The 15,208-nt window shown below is 36.8% G+C and overlaps 1 protein-coding gene across 2 annotated transcripts in view; it reads left to right on the top strand.

The window, feature by feature from the left end:
• Positions 1–446: 446 nt before the first annotated feature.
• Positions 447–15,208, top strand: part of SDHAF3 (succinate dehydrogenase complex assembly factor 3) — an 81,335-nt gene continuing 66,573 nt past the window's right edge. The window contains exons 1-2 of one of the 2 annotated variants that reach the window (XM_060156106.1): positions 576–710; positions 2,405–2,586. In XM_060156106.1, coding sequence (XP_060012089.1) covers positions 704–710; positions 2,405–2,586 — 189 coding nt within the window. In that variant the 5' untranslated portion in view covers positions 576–703. Of the gene's footprint in view, positions 711–2,404; positions 2,587–15,208 lie in introns of both variants that reach the window. The other variant, XM_060156107.1, reaches the window with a different exon arrangement.

A 15,208-nucleotide genomic window follows, 5' to 3' on the forward strand; every position in this document is an offset into this window, starting at 1 on the left:
GGAGCACAGCCCTGTGCAAGGTACGTGGGTGGGTGGGCTTCTGAATGGAGAGATTAATCCCATTCCGATCCCTCTCGCAGAACGCAGGAACACTGCAAAGACATCTGAAGTGTCTTTAGCCAACCATGGAAGGCTTCCTGGAGGAGTCCGATTTTGACGGAGCCTTTCTTAAGCCTTTATCAGGAGGAAAAGGGGTAAGATGAATGGAAAAGATGATGGGGTGTAACGGAGTGGTTAACAAGCACCCAAGCCAGACTCCTGGTGGACGACCGCTCCGCCCCAGACGCAGGCCCTAAGTAGTCGCTGAGCTGACGCTCCACGAAAGCTACGCCCCTTTCAGAGAAGGACCGGCCCATTTCTGCCCGCCGCTGCCCTTCGCGTTTCCGGAAGGTCCTGATATTAGGCCGGACCCAACCGGATGCAAGTCGCACGCCCTCTTCCGCTTGTATTTGGGTTACTTATATTCAGCTTGTAAGGAGAGGCAGGCGCGCGTGGTCTCCCTGCGCAGGCGCGGCCTGTGGTCCACGCTCGGAGTTATGCCTGTTCGGCACGTCTCGCGTGTCCGGGCCTTGTATCGGCGCATTTTGCTGCTGCACCGGGTTCTGCCCCCAGACCTCAAAGCCCTTGGTGACCAGTACGTGAAGGACGAATTTAGGAGACATAAGACCGTTGGTTCTGACGAGGCCGAGCGATTCTTGCAGGAATGGGAGGCAAGTAACTGCCCCCTTTTCTTCGCCCCAGATCTTTGAGGTCCCTCAGCGGTGTCCCGGTTTGTCTCTGGGAGAGGCCGCCTGACCCGGCTGGTTTCCCCGGGCCTCACGAGCTCGAACACAGCGGCAGCCTGTTCCGTTTGAATTAAACAGCGCAAAGCCGTTCAAACAATACTTCCCAAAGTTACGTCCCAAGCTGGTCTGTTTATCCCACAGGTTCCTCGCTGGAGCACATCCCGTTACAACAGCGTGTCCAGTTCAGTTCAAGTTTTGCCAGGCGCTGGAGGGGTGAGGATGGAGGTTACAAAATTGAATAAGTCACCGTCAGGTGCTTAAAGAGCTTACCGTTTGGCAGCTTTTTTGTCTCCTCCAGTGCCTTGCACGTAGCAAGCGCCTATTGATAAATTAATGGTTTTCTCGTTACTAGTTTTCAGAGTTTTAGAGGCTTGTTTCTATAATTACTATTTTTAAAATCCCAGTGCTCTTTGTTGGGTCTTAATAATATTCTCAGTTGACTGATAACAGAAATCGGATAAGACTGGGGGTAATTAAAAGCGGTGGGCAGAAATGCTGGTCAGAGGTAAGTCAGGTGAAAGTTGGTTTCTTCGTAGTCTCAAGTCACGTTATTCTGTTGAATTGCTCTGCATCATTGCACTAAATCTTAATGAGACACATGCATTAGGGATTAACCCTTTGATTTTTCCCTCCCTTTTTTGAGTGAAGTCAAATGATGTTCAGAGTGTTTCATTTAGAGTGTTTCGTGGGGTTGGGAGCCATGCAGCACTGCCCCTCGTTATTTGCAAATATAAAGAAATGAATGAAATTGGCAATTAGAGCGACAGGTATTTGAAAGCATGAAGCAGTGTTGGTTTAAGAACTGAGGTAAGCAATTCTTCAGCCTAAAAAGTTGATGGCTATAAAGATTATTGAAGTCTGTTTTTTTAAAAAAATCATAAAGGGTGAACACAGGGTGAACATTAGGGTGAACACCGAACTCTTTCACTGAATTGCAGAATTTTTTATTGTAGACTCATGTACGCTTGCAAGAGGGACATTTAGGACAACGGTGAAATTTAGAACTTGCCTAAAAATTATGTGTATTAGATGTAGTGAGGCTGCCTAGAGCCAGGGAAGTTGAATCTTAAAATGCAGACTGCTGCAGACTGCTCTCTTTTAATATGGTAACTTGGTCTTGAAGCCAGAAGAACTGGATTCAAATTCAGGTACCGGCATTTATTAAATGTCAGGTCACTTTTCCTAGTCTTATTTTCTTATCTGTAAAATCATAACAGTATTTACAATATGCACCTCTAAATTAGTGTATGTAAATGTAAGTGACATCTGTTAAGCCAAGTCAGTTTGTGGCAGGACAGGAAGAAGTCTAGCTCTATGTTGGGAAGAAATAAGGGCACTTTGGGAGGTCCTAAGAACTGGGAAGCTTTTTAGGGAAAGAGTAGGAACCCAGAATAAATTGGTAATAGGCTAGAGGAAAGAGACATTTTAAAAAAACTGTTTTTTAAAAAAAAATGTGTTGATCAACTGAGGAGACTTGGTGTCAGGCGTTCAGCTTAAAAAAAAAACAAACCCACAAAAACCCAAAAAACTCTCCTAGTGCTATGTGGCATTTGGTCTCTAGGATTCTTTCACACACTTCTAAAATTGCTTATGAACTTGAATTTGCTTTACTTTAAAAGGCAAAGTTGGGTATGGATACCACTGGAGAAGAGAAGGGAAGGGTCAGGAATATGAGAGGACTCAGTATTGGGAGGAGAGTTCCCTATTCCCTTTCATCTATTCCCTTCTGATCACAGAAAACTGGCAAATGTTAGAGCAAATTCATCGGGGGAAATTTCTGTTCAAGGACCTTTGGGGGAAGGTAAGAGGAAAGTATTTCATTTTATCTTAAGGATAAAAATGTAAATGCGTATTTACAGAGTAAATAGTGAATTTGTATGATTCCTTACCATAGAGAAAAAATGTTAAGTTCAGGGAGAGATGTTTGATAACTGGTTATTAAAATACCCCTTGTAATCTTATTCCGGAGCCTTTTAGGGGACAACTGTTAAAAGTGGAATTGGGGCAGGGTAGATCAGGGGGTCTTACTTATTATGACACTTTTAAAGTTCTGACTATGCTCAGTTTTGAAGAATAGCTGTTTTAGGTAATGCTTTCCATTTTTCTTTCTGCGCCGACCCAGTTGTGGAGAGAAGAACTTCTTACCACTGTTTTCTGGGAAATTAGAATAAACGTTGAAAATTAAATAGCAAGTAGAAGACCTTTGTGTTAGAATGTGAGACGAAACACAGCTCCTTAGGAGCCACTTTGAAAAGACTCCGTGTGTTTAATTTTTCATTTTTTTTGCCCCATTTATTTATGTCTGTTGCTTTCTTGCCTGGTTTCCATTGTTTTCCTTAAGTAGCTGCTTTGCTCTGTGTCTCTTGGGGGAGGTTTATAGTGGAAGTTTCTGGAAAAAGCAAAATGCTTAAACATTCTTTAAATAGTTATTGATCACTTATTGCCAGGCAAAGTGCTAGGCATTGTAGGACACACAATGAATAATATATGTGTTTTACTTTTATGGTGTACAAGTTTAGAGTATAATAGACGATTATAGTATGAAAGGGTGTCTCTGAAGTGCTATAGGGGCAAGGAGGGAATGGAGGAAGCTGAGGCCACATGTAATGTCTGAGCTGAGGTTTGAGCAGGTCAGCGTTACCTTGTCAAGAAAAAGACTCTAGAAAGAGGGAATAACCTATGCAGAGTTATTGAGGTAAGAAACAGTATGACTTTTTCCAGGATATGCAGTGATGTGTTTAGAATTTAGTGTATTACATGGGAGATAAGGAAGAGATAAAGCTAAAGAGGTGACAAGAGACAGGATATTCTGTTAAGGATTTTAGGTCTTTATTTTGAATCATTGAAAGATTTTAAGCAGTGGTGAAAATGATTCAAATTATATTCTAGAAAGATCACTTTAACGGCAATAGAAAGGAATGATTGAAGAATGAGACAGATTGAAGGTAGGGAGAACTGTTAGGAGAGATGTAGTAATCCCACATATGTATGTGCCTGAATCGAGGCAGAGATGTTGAGGATGGAGAGTATGGGCTTTTGCGTTACCCTTTTTAAGGTAGAATGGGATTTGACTTGGTGACTGATACAGGATTAATTAGAGGGGAGGCCATAGAATGGATAACTCTCAAGTTTTGGAATATGATACCAATAACCAGAATAAGTGTATAGGAGGAGGAGGTGGAGGATGAGTTCAGTATGGTACATTTTTGTGTTAGAAATTCTGGTGGGACAGTCAAGTGGAGATGTTTTGAGATATATTTGCCCTGATACTCAGGAGACAGATTGTGGCTGGAGATAGAGATTTGGAATTCATTATTTGTAATTGATGGTCCAAAGGTGTGAATTAAAGTGCCCAGGCTGGGTATAACGGGGGAAGCTAGATAGATAGTGGTCAAAGATAGACCACTAACATTTAGGAGTTACAGAGAATGAAGGTAGTAGTGTAGTGCTGGAACTGTTCTGTTCTTTTCTTTTTCTGTACTCAGTTGTTCCTAAGCTACTTCTGCAAAGGAACATACTTTAGATTTGTATGATAGTCTTTATCATAATATTTGCTTTTTTGTTTTATTTTGTTGTATTCATTTTAGAGAGGAAATGCTTCAAATTTCATGTAACTGTGCATTTGTAACTCATGTGGGATATCTTATGAGTTTGAAGTGGATCATCAGATTAAAAAATGTATGATTACATTGCATGTCATCTATATTTAGAGTTTCCTTAACTTAATATAATTAGGGTTGGATGGATATTTTGCAGTTTTTATAATTGTACGTCTCTCTTACCTAATTTGAGGACCTCATTTTGTTGGTTTTGAACATCCTGATTTGAACTTTGTATTTTAGTTTGTGGGAGAAAAGGAATGAATTACCTCTCTGTTCAATAGATGGATTGATTGTGTGTGTGGGGGATCATCTACCAAGTATGAGGGAGTCATCTGGGAACCTCTTAGTTGTACTGTTTATTCCGCATGTTACTCAGTGTGGTGTTTTTGTGATGGTTTATTGGGTGGTGATGGTTTATTGAATGGTGATATGTCACACATGTGTGTTTTCCACACTAAGCTTTACCATTTTAAAAATTTTAGCCATACTGTGGTCCTTAACTAATGGTTGAAAAAGGGGTGAAGGTGAGGATTTGAAACAGTATATCCTTGGGACATAAAATGTTTTTTTTTTCATTTCTGAAGTATTTGGAAGCTTTTACGATATTTTTTGTTTAGAAATACTGAACTTTTATTGGTGTCAGTTGTGTTATAACAGTGCTTATGGTATAAAGTAACTTAAGATGTTTTTAAAAATCATAGTTTGATCAACATTGCAAATATTATTGACTTTATACTATATTACTGGAACACAGAGGTACGTCCTTTTATTTAAGTGATTTTAAAGTTATTGGAATTTATAGATTTAAAATAATGGTAATAGAATGATAGTATTAATATGCTAGTAGTTATGGTTCTAAAACAGATGTGTGTGTGTGTAGGGCTGTGTGTATGTCTATATACCACACAGACTTAAGAATTTGAAGTAAGTTTTTCCGTAGAATTTAATAAAAGGATTATATATATATGCATAATATTGATTTTACTGGTTTACCTATTATTTTATGAGATAAATTATTTTATGGTTGCTTAATGAGAACAGATGTCTGAAATTTTACATAGGGAGTATTAGAATTGATTGAAAGGGGCTTCACATTGCTTCAGTAAACTTGTTTTTTAGGTTAATGCTCTTAAGCTTTTTTGAAAAACCAAAGTAATGTATGTATGTGGTTAAAAAAATTAGTGTGGGAGGGCTTATAATAAAGAGCAATATATTCTTTTCTATTCCTTACTTTATCTGTTCTGGGGACATTTTTCATTTTATTTTGGTGTCTTTCAGGTTTCAAGTATCTTGTGAATTTTGTCATCTGTCCAAATTTACAAGTAAAGCAATAAGAAACTGAGAACTCTGTATATAGGTAGGCTTGTTGATTAGAAAATTACTTTTAGGATCACAGAGTTTCAGTAAATCTCCCTTGGATTTGCTTCTTGCTCCTCATATTCTTTACCTCCCTGGTGTTTGTGTTCAGTTGGTTCTGGCAGTTTGGCTTTATCTTCAGCTGTTATTCCCTGTTTTGTTTTCTAAGCTGTGGCTGCTTCTACTGAGGCTGTTTTATTAGTTAAACTTCTCCACCTGCTTTCCATTTTGAGAACCTTACTGAAATCTCTTGGCTTCTAATGGCTCCTTTCTTAGTCATTATGGATCGCTCCTTTAAAAGTTTTTCTATTAGTTCAGTGGAGTTTTGGAAGGGAGAAGAAATAAGAAATAAGCTTCTGTGATTTCTCCAATCTGCCATCTCAAACTGGGGATTCTCAGTGTTTTCATTTTAAAGATGAAGAAACTAAGGCCTGTAGAAGTAAAATGACTTGTTTGGTGCCACACAACTAGGTACGATGAAAATCTTGTGCTCTCACCTCATGAAAATCAGTTAAGATTTTGGAAATTAATGTTTCCAAAAGACTATTCAATTTTTGTTTAATGTAAAATGATTATATATTTTTTCTTTGAATTTTGCTTGTTTGCTTATTACAGTTTATTTGTATATTTGGTTTGTTTTCCATTTTTGGTATTTTTCCTAAGGGACAGGGAAGATTTTTTTTAAATCATGTTTCTACCTAATACACCTCTAGCATAATTAGGAAATGTTTAGGTAATGATTTCTTTGTATGTTTATTATCCCAAGGTGCTAATTGCGACACATTTCTTTCTCAAAGATTTTTTTCATTAATGACATGAGAATAGAAGTTGCTGTAATGTAACTGTTAAACTGTAGTGCTAGTCAGGCACATATATTTCCTGTGTGATTTTTGGCTTCAGTTGTCTTAGTAGGGGAAGTAATATTTTACCCTTGAAATTACAGACGGACCAAAAAATTCTCTTTTACCTCTAAGATATGATTATATTAGGAGATGAGGTAAAACTATATCAAACGGCTTAACCCACTTTACACTTTTCATTGGCACCACTGATTTCTCTCTTTAATCTTTTCTTTTAGTTTTAGGGTTGTGTGTTACCATAGTAATACCACGGACAATAAAAATACAGTACATTTTATTTCTCTTTGTAATACTTACCATTAACATAAAATTAATAATTCCTGAATTAAAAATTAGTTAAAATAAAAGGCAAATGGAATGTATTTGGGATTAATGTGATAGATGCTTGATAGCATTAGTATAAAAAGAACTTAGCTTGGACTGGGAAAACACTTAACAGCTTTAATACAGGAATGGGCAAAAGGGACTCTAATAAGAGGTCATTCTCTGATTTATATATGAATTTAACTGCTGTGTTGAATGTATATGGTAATAGTGAAAAATTTAAATCAGTATAGATGTCCAGTGATGGCAGAAGAATGAAATTATAACATAGCCATATGATGGATGGGTTAGTATGCAGCTCTTAGTAATGGTGTTTCAGAAGAATTAATGGTATAGAAAACTGCTCATGATACAATTAAAAATAAACAGTGTTTATCTTTGGGTGCTGGGATTAAGGATGATTATAATTTTCTTTCTTGTACCTCAGAATTCCAGATCATGTGCTACTTTAGTAATTATAAGAAAGCCAATAAATGTGATTTTAAACAATGCAGTTGGATATACTCAGCATTTTTGTTACCAATCTTGTGTCACAAAGCACAGGAAAACACATACATTGAGTCAACTAGCACCTTATAAATATAGTTCCTAATTTTGCTCTTTAAATTTTGTGGGTTAAACTTAGACTTCTTCATGTTTCATAAATAATGTCAGCTATATATCTTAATTATTTCTTGCTGAGTTTTGTAAAATTAAAACAATCTAAATGTGTAGACTTTTTTATTCAGTATTGTAAATGGCCATTGAAATAAGAGAAGAAATAAAAGGCATCCAGATTGAAAAGAAAGAAATAAAACTGCCTTTATTCACAGGAGATATGATTATGTAGACAATTTGATGTAATCTACTAAAAAACTTCTGGAATTTAATAAGTCAGTTTAGCAAGGTTGTATGATACATGGTCAGTATATAAAAATTAACTGTACTTTTATATACTAGCAGTGAAAACTTGGAAATTAAACTTTTTAAATATCACTTACCATCAAAAAATATGAAATGCTTAGGGAAAATTCAGACAAAGGATGTTCAGACCTGTACACTGAAAACTACAAAGCATTGCTGGGAAAGAATAAACATGTATAGATTAAAAATTAAACTTTATCTAGTTACTGTTTTTTCCTTAACCACTAGAAGACATATTTAGAATTTAGAATCTTTAGGGCTCTAAACTGAGATCAGAAAAGAGTCATCAGGGCCATCTATCTGGTATAGTTTTAAGTCTTTTTAAGCAACGTGAAGAATCTTCTCATGTTAATTTCTTAGAGATCATACTTAAATAGTCATAATTCTCCAATAACTTCATTTAATGAAAATTAAGTTGCTACTTAATAACTTAGAAATCTGTTTTAATTTTTTACCTTTTTCTAAGTATTGTAGAAGGTTGCATGAAGGCTGACAGTGTATTAGGACTGGCAGAGGAAATTGGTTAACTGTTGGTTTGTCTTCTGGCAAGTGAGACAGAGAGAGGATGGAAGGTGGCTTGGAAACCAGTAGGCTTAGGAAGGAGATTCTAGGTAGGTTTGTGCCACCCAAGATTGTCATTGTAAGTTCTGGTAATTGATCTTGTACATTTGGAATTGGACTTTATCAGCATACTCAGAGATGATCGAATATTGACTTCAGATTCACACTAACTAAATTTATGTAATACTGAAGTATAAGCTAGAATACTGATTTGTATGGGTTGGGGAGTGGGGGCCGATGAAGAGGGCTCTGCTTTTCCAGGAGTCAAAATATTCATATTTAGGTCCAGGGACACTTCTTTCAGAGGTGTCTCAGAATTTAGAATTTTTTAGATTTTAGAAAGGTAAGAAGGAGTATGATTGAATTTTAAGACACACCCCTGTGGGATCTGGAGTGGTACCCTGTAATCAAGTACATTAATATTTCTGCAGTAAAGCATTTGACTGTTCATATTAAGCAGAGTAAATAAATGCTTCACATAATCCATTTAGATCCGGATTTGCTACCAGATGAGTTCTGAAACAGCTTTTGTTTTTTGAAACTTCTTTGACTTCAGAATTGCAAGTAAGGGATTGTGGACCTCTATTAAGCTTTCTAGGAAACTGAATTAATGTTTAGAAGGTTGCCTGGTAAACACGGAATTAAAATAATGGGAACTGGGTAGGCATGAGAGATTTTTCATCAGGCCTTGTAGTAGAAAACATCCGTTTAGTTTACAGTAGAAAACATTGTGGGTCCTCATGCTTCACTGCCCTTTTTTCCTGGACAGTGCTGAACACACATTAGGAAGTTTGCCCCCTCTTGATACTTTATTTTTATTTTAAGCACATTTTTTCCTGCCAAAGCATTATTATTGTTATCAGTGTGTTGATAGATTAAGCTACCCTAATTGATCTTCTGGGCCTGAGAGAATTCAGATGTTTCCCATTGTGTGTTGATTTTTTTAGCTCAGTTCCCAAGGGAGGATCATAGTTATCTTATTTAGAAGTTTTTGGTCTTCCCTAATCCTAAATTAGTAAACTTGGAGCATTTCTAAAATAAATTGAATTTTGACTTCTAAGCTTTCAAACACTAAAATATTTATGCTTTACTTGAATAGATTTTAAACATGGCCTATTTTTTTTCAAAAAACATTTCATCATTATAAACATAAAAAAATAGCAGAATGTTGTATATTGTATGTTTAAGTAGCAAAGCTTTCTGGACTTTGCTGCAGGACTCTTCACTTTGCTGCAGATGAAGTTGTCTAGTTTGTTTAAAACTATCCCATTGAATAAAAAAAAATCACACACTTCTCATAGGAACTTTCCCCTTTCCACACTAAGAATGGCAGCTGATGGCATGGCAAATACGTATATATAAAAACAACTATAGGGCTTCCCCGGTGGTGCAGTGGTGACAATGCAGGGAACGTGGGTTCGAGCCCCGGTCTGGGGAAGATCCCACATGCCACGGAGCAGCTAAGCCCGTGTGCCACAACTACTGAGTCTGTGCTCTAGAGCCCGTGAGCCACAACTGCTGAGCCCATGTGCCACAACCGCTGAAGCCCACGCACCTAGAGCCCATGCGCCGCAACAAGAGAAGCCACCTTAATGAGAGGCCAGAACACCGCAACGAAGAGTAGCCCCGGATCGCTGCAACTAAAAAGAAAGCCCACACGCAGCAACGAAGACCCAATGCAGCCAAAATAAATAAATAAATTTATAAACAAACAAACAACTATAATAACATCAGCATGCAGCATCAATGGGTCTAGCCTCCCAGCACAGACCCAAAGCTCTAACCCCTCCAAAAGGTAGCTTGTTCACTGCCTCACACTTCCCAGCCTGGCTGCCTACTTATTCATTCTATAAGGTATAAGTACGTACAGTTGATAATGCAGGATTTCTAGCCAATAACCATAGTTAACACCAGTTAAAAAACACCATGAACATATTTAAATGCCTTTACTAGGCTAAGCAAGATGCACAGAGTGAGAAAAACGTCTTATTTTAAAATATTTGGAAATATATACAACTTTGATACAGTTTCAGGGTACTAATAACGACCTTGGCTACTTCATGTAAATTACTTAAAATTTCTAGTACACTCCTAGAAACTGCAATATGATTATATTCGAATTTTGTAATTAAATCTAATGAGGGCAGAGCCATCTCAAAGAAGTTTGTTGTATTTTTCCCTACTGTGGGATTCATGTGGAGTTAGATACTCAAGTTTATTTCTCTATCCTCCTCTTTCTCAACCCCCTTCTTCCTCCTGTCATCCTCTTCATCTTCCGTTTTTTAGGCAACATCTGTCTCCTTTGCACCATCAGATTTTCCTGAGTTGGCTAAACCTTTTTCCTATTTCTCCTTCAGCCTCACTACCTTATTATTGTAAGGCTGCTTTTTTTGCTCTCAGATTACTCCACATCTGTTTGGTCTTCAGTGGAGGTGCCAGGGTTTGTGGATTTGATCTCAGGGTGGAACTCTGAACAGAGCACTCCCAGTAGTGGCTACTCGAGAGCATTAGGTCCTTCCTGCTTCTCTTAGTTCTTCCACAATGCTCCATTTCTGGATCATCAGATTTGGATTTCCTTTTCCCAGAGATTGTCTTCTATATCTCAGAGCACTTCTTAGAAAACTGCAAAGGAAAAATCAAAAACAAGCTGCAATGCTGATGGGATCTCTTGGATTTTTCTACTTTTGTACCTCTGGCTTGCCTGCACAATGAAGGCAGAGAAGACCCTTTGCTCTGTGGTTTCTTAGGTCACCTTCAGCCGTATTGATTCATTGTTTGCTAGCCTCTGCGTGCAATTTTACTGCACGCAGTAAAGAAACAGTTAACAAGAAACCAGTATTAATGATTATGGTAGACATACATGTATATAGTTAAGAACTATATAAAATTTGCTTTTCTGTGCCATTTTCAGCTATTGTATTTAATCTTTTTGTGTCACCTGCTAGGTTAGTCAAGCGATTGGGACAAAGATTGTAATAATAACGTTTTGGAAGCTTGATACTTTTGTAACTACTTTTATGCTATGAGTGCCTTTCTGAAAAGTTGTTTATAAGTTGATTTTTAAAAATTTTAACTGTATTTTAAGTATACTGGCAGATTAACTATTTAAAGAAATTCTTTTGTTAATCCTTTTGTAAAATGAATAATCAGCCCATAATTTCCTTCTTTGTGTAAACCTGCATTTGCATACATGAAATTTGTTTTAAATAGGGTTTGTCTACAAATGTCGATGCATGTGTCTAAAAAGAAAAAAATTTAATTTCTGTTTGTGAAGAACAAATTCAGATTTAGCACTTTTGATAAGTAAGACATACCAGATTATTTTAGTTCTCTTCTTTTCAACTAAAGCATATTTTAGATAGCATTTTGCTATCAAAATATGCTCTACACCTTTAATTAAGGAGTGGCAAGAAGTTCATATGTTAAGATTGAACTGTAGTATATTTTTAAAGTATATTTTCTTAAATAGTAATAGAGCTAGTGTGAAGTTATATAAAGTTTAAAAAGCTATTTAGTAGTTTTATCTTTTCTTAAAAGCATAACTGGAATCTCAAATCTTAATGATTTTTGTCTTTAAAAATTTTGCTTTATCTTAGTCTGTACTTACAGAGGTAGATGTATATGTTGCTTTTAATTATGTTTGTTAGCTTTCTACTTAACTGTAGTTGGGTGATACCCAGCAGTTTACTCCTCTGCTTGATACTTGGATGATAGATAACTCATCCTTCTTTTAGTTTGGATACTGAAATCTTGTTAACCAGTATTAACCATAAACAGCTATTTAGTCCACAGTATAGCATAAATGTGGTATATTTATGATGAAAAAATAAAAATGTAATTGCTATTGTGTAATATTTTAACTATACTGTGGTTAAATAGACTTTTTCTGCAGGGCTGTCTGGGAGCCTTACTACTATTTGTTATACTGTTTCTTTGGGAAAGTATATACAAATTAAAGTCTAGAGCATTGGGAACTTGGCCCCATCTCTTAGACCAGCTGCACAACCTATTGGATAGTCAGTCAAAGGAGAAGCCCTCATGATTTAACATGGGTAGTGTTTGATTCCATGGAAAGTAAAGCCTTTCCTCGATAACTGAGGAAGAAGTCAGTGGGTTAGAGAACCCTTGGAAATGTCCTGGGATCTAGTAGAGACACGTCTTCTAATATAAATAAGGCCAGCCATTTGTTTGTTCATGGCCTTAACAATTTGAGTGTCAGGGATAATCTAGACGACATTATTAAGGACAAAAACTGGAAAGAAAGCAAAGAATCAGGAGGAGAGGTTTCAGCAACAAGTTCAAGGTGGGACATGGAAAAATTGTTCCAAATGTAGGTCTTGAATTGTGTGAGGCTGGGAGGACTAGACAGGAGGAGCCCAACTGAGTTTATTTGTTCACTGATTCATTCAATGTCTACTATTTTTCAGGGGATACAGAGATTAATGGTCAGTATCTGTAAGGAGTTCATAAGTGTGGTACATGTCTGTATAAGATAGAAGACTCATTGTACTCTAAAGAGTAGTAGTTGAGAATGTTGGTCTTCTGGCAGCAGGGCAAACAGAGTGGTGTGATTACAGGAGGAAACTTCTCTTTCCCTTAGCCATTCAATTTATGATTGTTAGGCAGTTCTCTAACCAGTATATCTACCCTGTCACTTGCTGTTCCTTATTCTGACTGTGTTCTGTTGGATTTTGAAGATCTTTTTATCTTTGAGTTTCTTTTTAAAATATAATTACCCTATGAGAGATTCCATTTTAAATTATTGGCAGCTAGCACTTTAATGATTAACAATGACATTGATTAACATCCAGCTACTTACTGTGTGAATGGATAATTTGATTAACCACTCCAAGCCTCAGTTTCCTGATCAGTGAAATGGGAATACCAACAGTACTTACTTCAAAGGTTAAGGATGAAATAAGATAATATATGCACAATAGTTGTCTTGTACATGGTAAGTTCTCAATAAGTGTTAACTGTTTTAGCTGTAGCGTGTGGTAGGAAGGAGATTTGATAGGAAGGAGTTTTGAAGGTACTGAAAACAAATTTTGTAATTTCATTATTCTTAATTCTTCCTTCTTTCCTATCTTCCATATCCGGTTAGTTTCCAAATCTGGTTGATTCCTTTTACCATATCAGAACTCTGACCTGTTGTCTCCATTCTCTTTGCCTCTGGATGTTTGTAGTAATTTCATAAATAAGCTTGCCTTTAGTCCCTTTTAAATGTCAGCTTATAAAACACAACTTTGATCATATTATTGCCCTCGTAAAAAGCCATCACTGTTTTCCGATTGACCTCTCTTGAACCCAAGTTAAAAGCTATGCAAAATCTGACTTGAATATGTTTTTCCTACCTTACATCTCAATATTCTTTTACAAGTTTGCTAAGTTCCAGTCATACTCAACAGAGAATGTGGCCTTAAGTTGTCTTGGCCTCACTATTCATTTGCCCTAAACGTTTTCCTGTCTTTTTCTGTATAGCCAAATCCTAAAATGTCGTTCATAACAGCTCCAATCCTTTGCCATCAACTGTTTCTTGATTAATTCTCCCAGTAAAAAGCAAAACTCTCTCTTCTAATTTTCTAAAACATTATTTTGTATTTTTGTTTTCTTCATGCTTTCTACAGTGTATTATAATTATTTGTGTACATCCTTTTTGGTGCTAGTAGAGGGTAAATTCCTTGAGGACGAAAACTATGTTTTATGTATCTTTGTGTACCTTAAAGCTCCTAGGACAGTATTTTGCTTATGATAGATGCTCAGTAAATCTTGGTTTTTTCCTCCAAAAGAAAAATGTGTGATTTTTCAGATGAAGACCAAACATGTTGGATAAAAAGTTAACCAAATATGTGAATTATAGTTTATAAAGATTAATAGTTTAAGCAAAGGCTTTTAGCCTGATTATGGGAATTCTTAAATTGTATTTCATAAATAAATGAGAATTCAGTGTTATATTTCATAGTGTACTAGGCTTATTCCAAGCACTTTAATCCATGTTTCTATCTAGATATGCTGTCAAGTCAGTAGGCATATGAGTGCATGAATAGCTGGTTCAGGTTTTTTTTAAAAAATTAATTAATTAATTTATTTTTGGCTGCGTTGGGTCTTGGTTGCTTCACGCGGGCTTTCTCTAGTTGCGGCAAGTGGGGGCTACTCTTCGTTGCAGTGCGTGGGCTTCTCATTGTGGTGGCTTTTCTTGTTGCAGTGCACAGGCTATAGGCGTGTGGGCTTCAGTAGTTGTGGCACACGGGCTCAGTAGTTGTGGCTCGTGGGCTCTAGAGCACAGGCTTAGTTGTGGTGCACGGGCTTAGCTGCTCTGCGGCATGTGGGATCTTCCCGGACCAGGGCTCTAACCCGTGTCCCCTGAATTGGCAGGCAGATTCTTAACCACTGCACCACCAGGGATGTCCTGGTTCAGTTTTTTTAATATATATATATATTTTTTTCTTTTTCCATTTAATATAGTGTTTTAAGTGCCTAAGAATGGAGAGAGATAATTAAAGAGTATTTAGGAAATTTAAGATCATGAACTGGGAGAGTCCTAGGACAGGCATAATTGCTAAGAATCTTGGAAACAGAAAAAGAAGTTGGGTGTCTGTCATGCAGTTTCCTTAAGGTACAATGAACACCATCTTCTCTCCAGAAGAAGAGAGAAACTAGGAGCAACTGTGCATGGTCATTTTCACTAAATTCTTCTAAGAATATTTACCTTGTTTACAACCAGATTCATTCATTCCTTCTAGTATTGACTGGAATACTCCAGTCAGATACAGGAATTTTTTGTGTAAGTGTAATTTCAAAAATTTCCACATGATGG

Source organism: Lagenorhynchus albirostris, chromosome 8 (assembly GCF_949774975.1).
Source record: "Lagenorhynchus albirostris chromosome 8, mLagAlb1.1, whole genome shotgun sequence".
Classification (NCBI taxonomy): Eukaryota; Metazoa; Chordata; class Mammalia; order Artiodactyla; family Delphinidae; genus Lagenorhynchus; species Lagenorhynchus albirostris.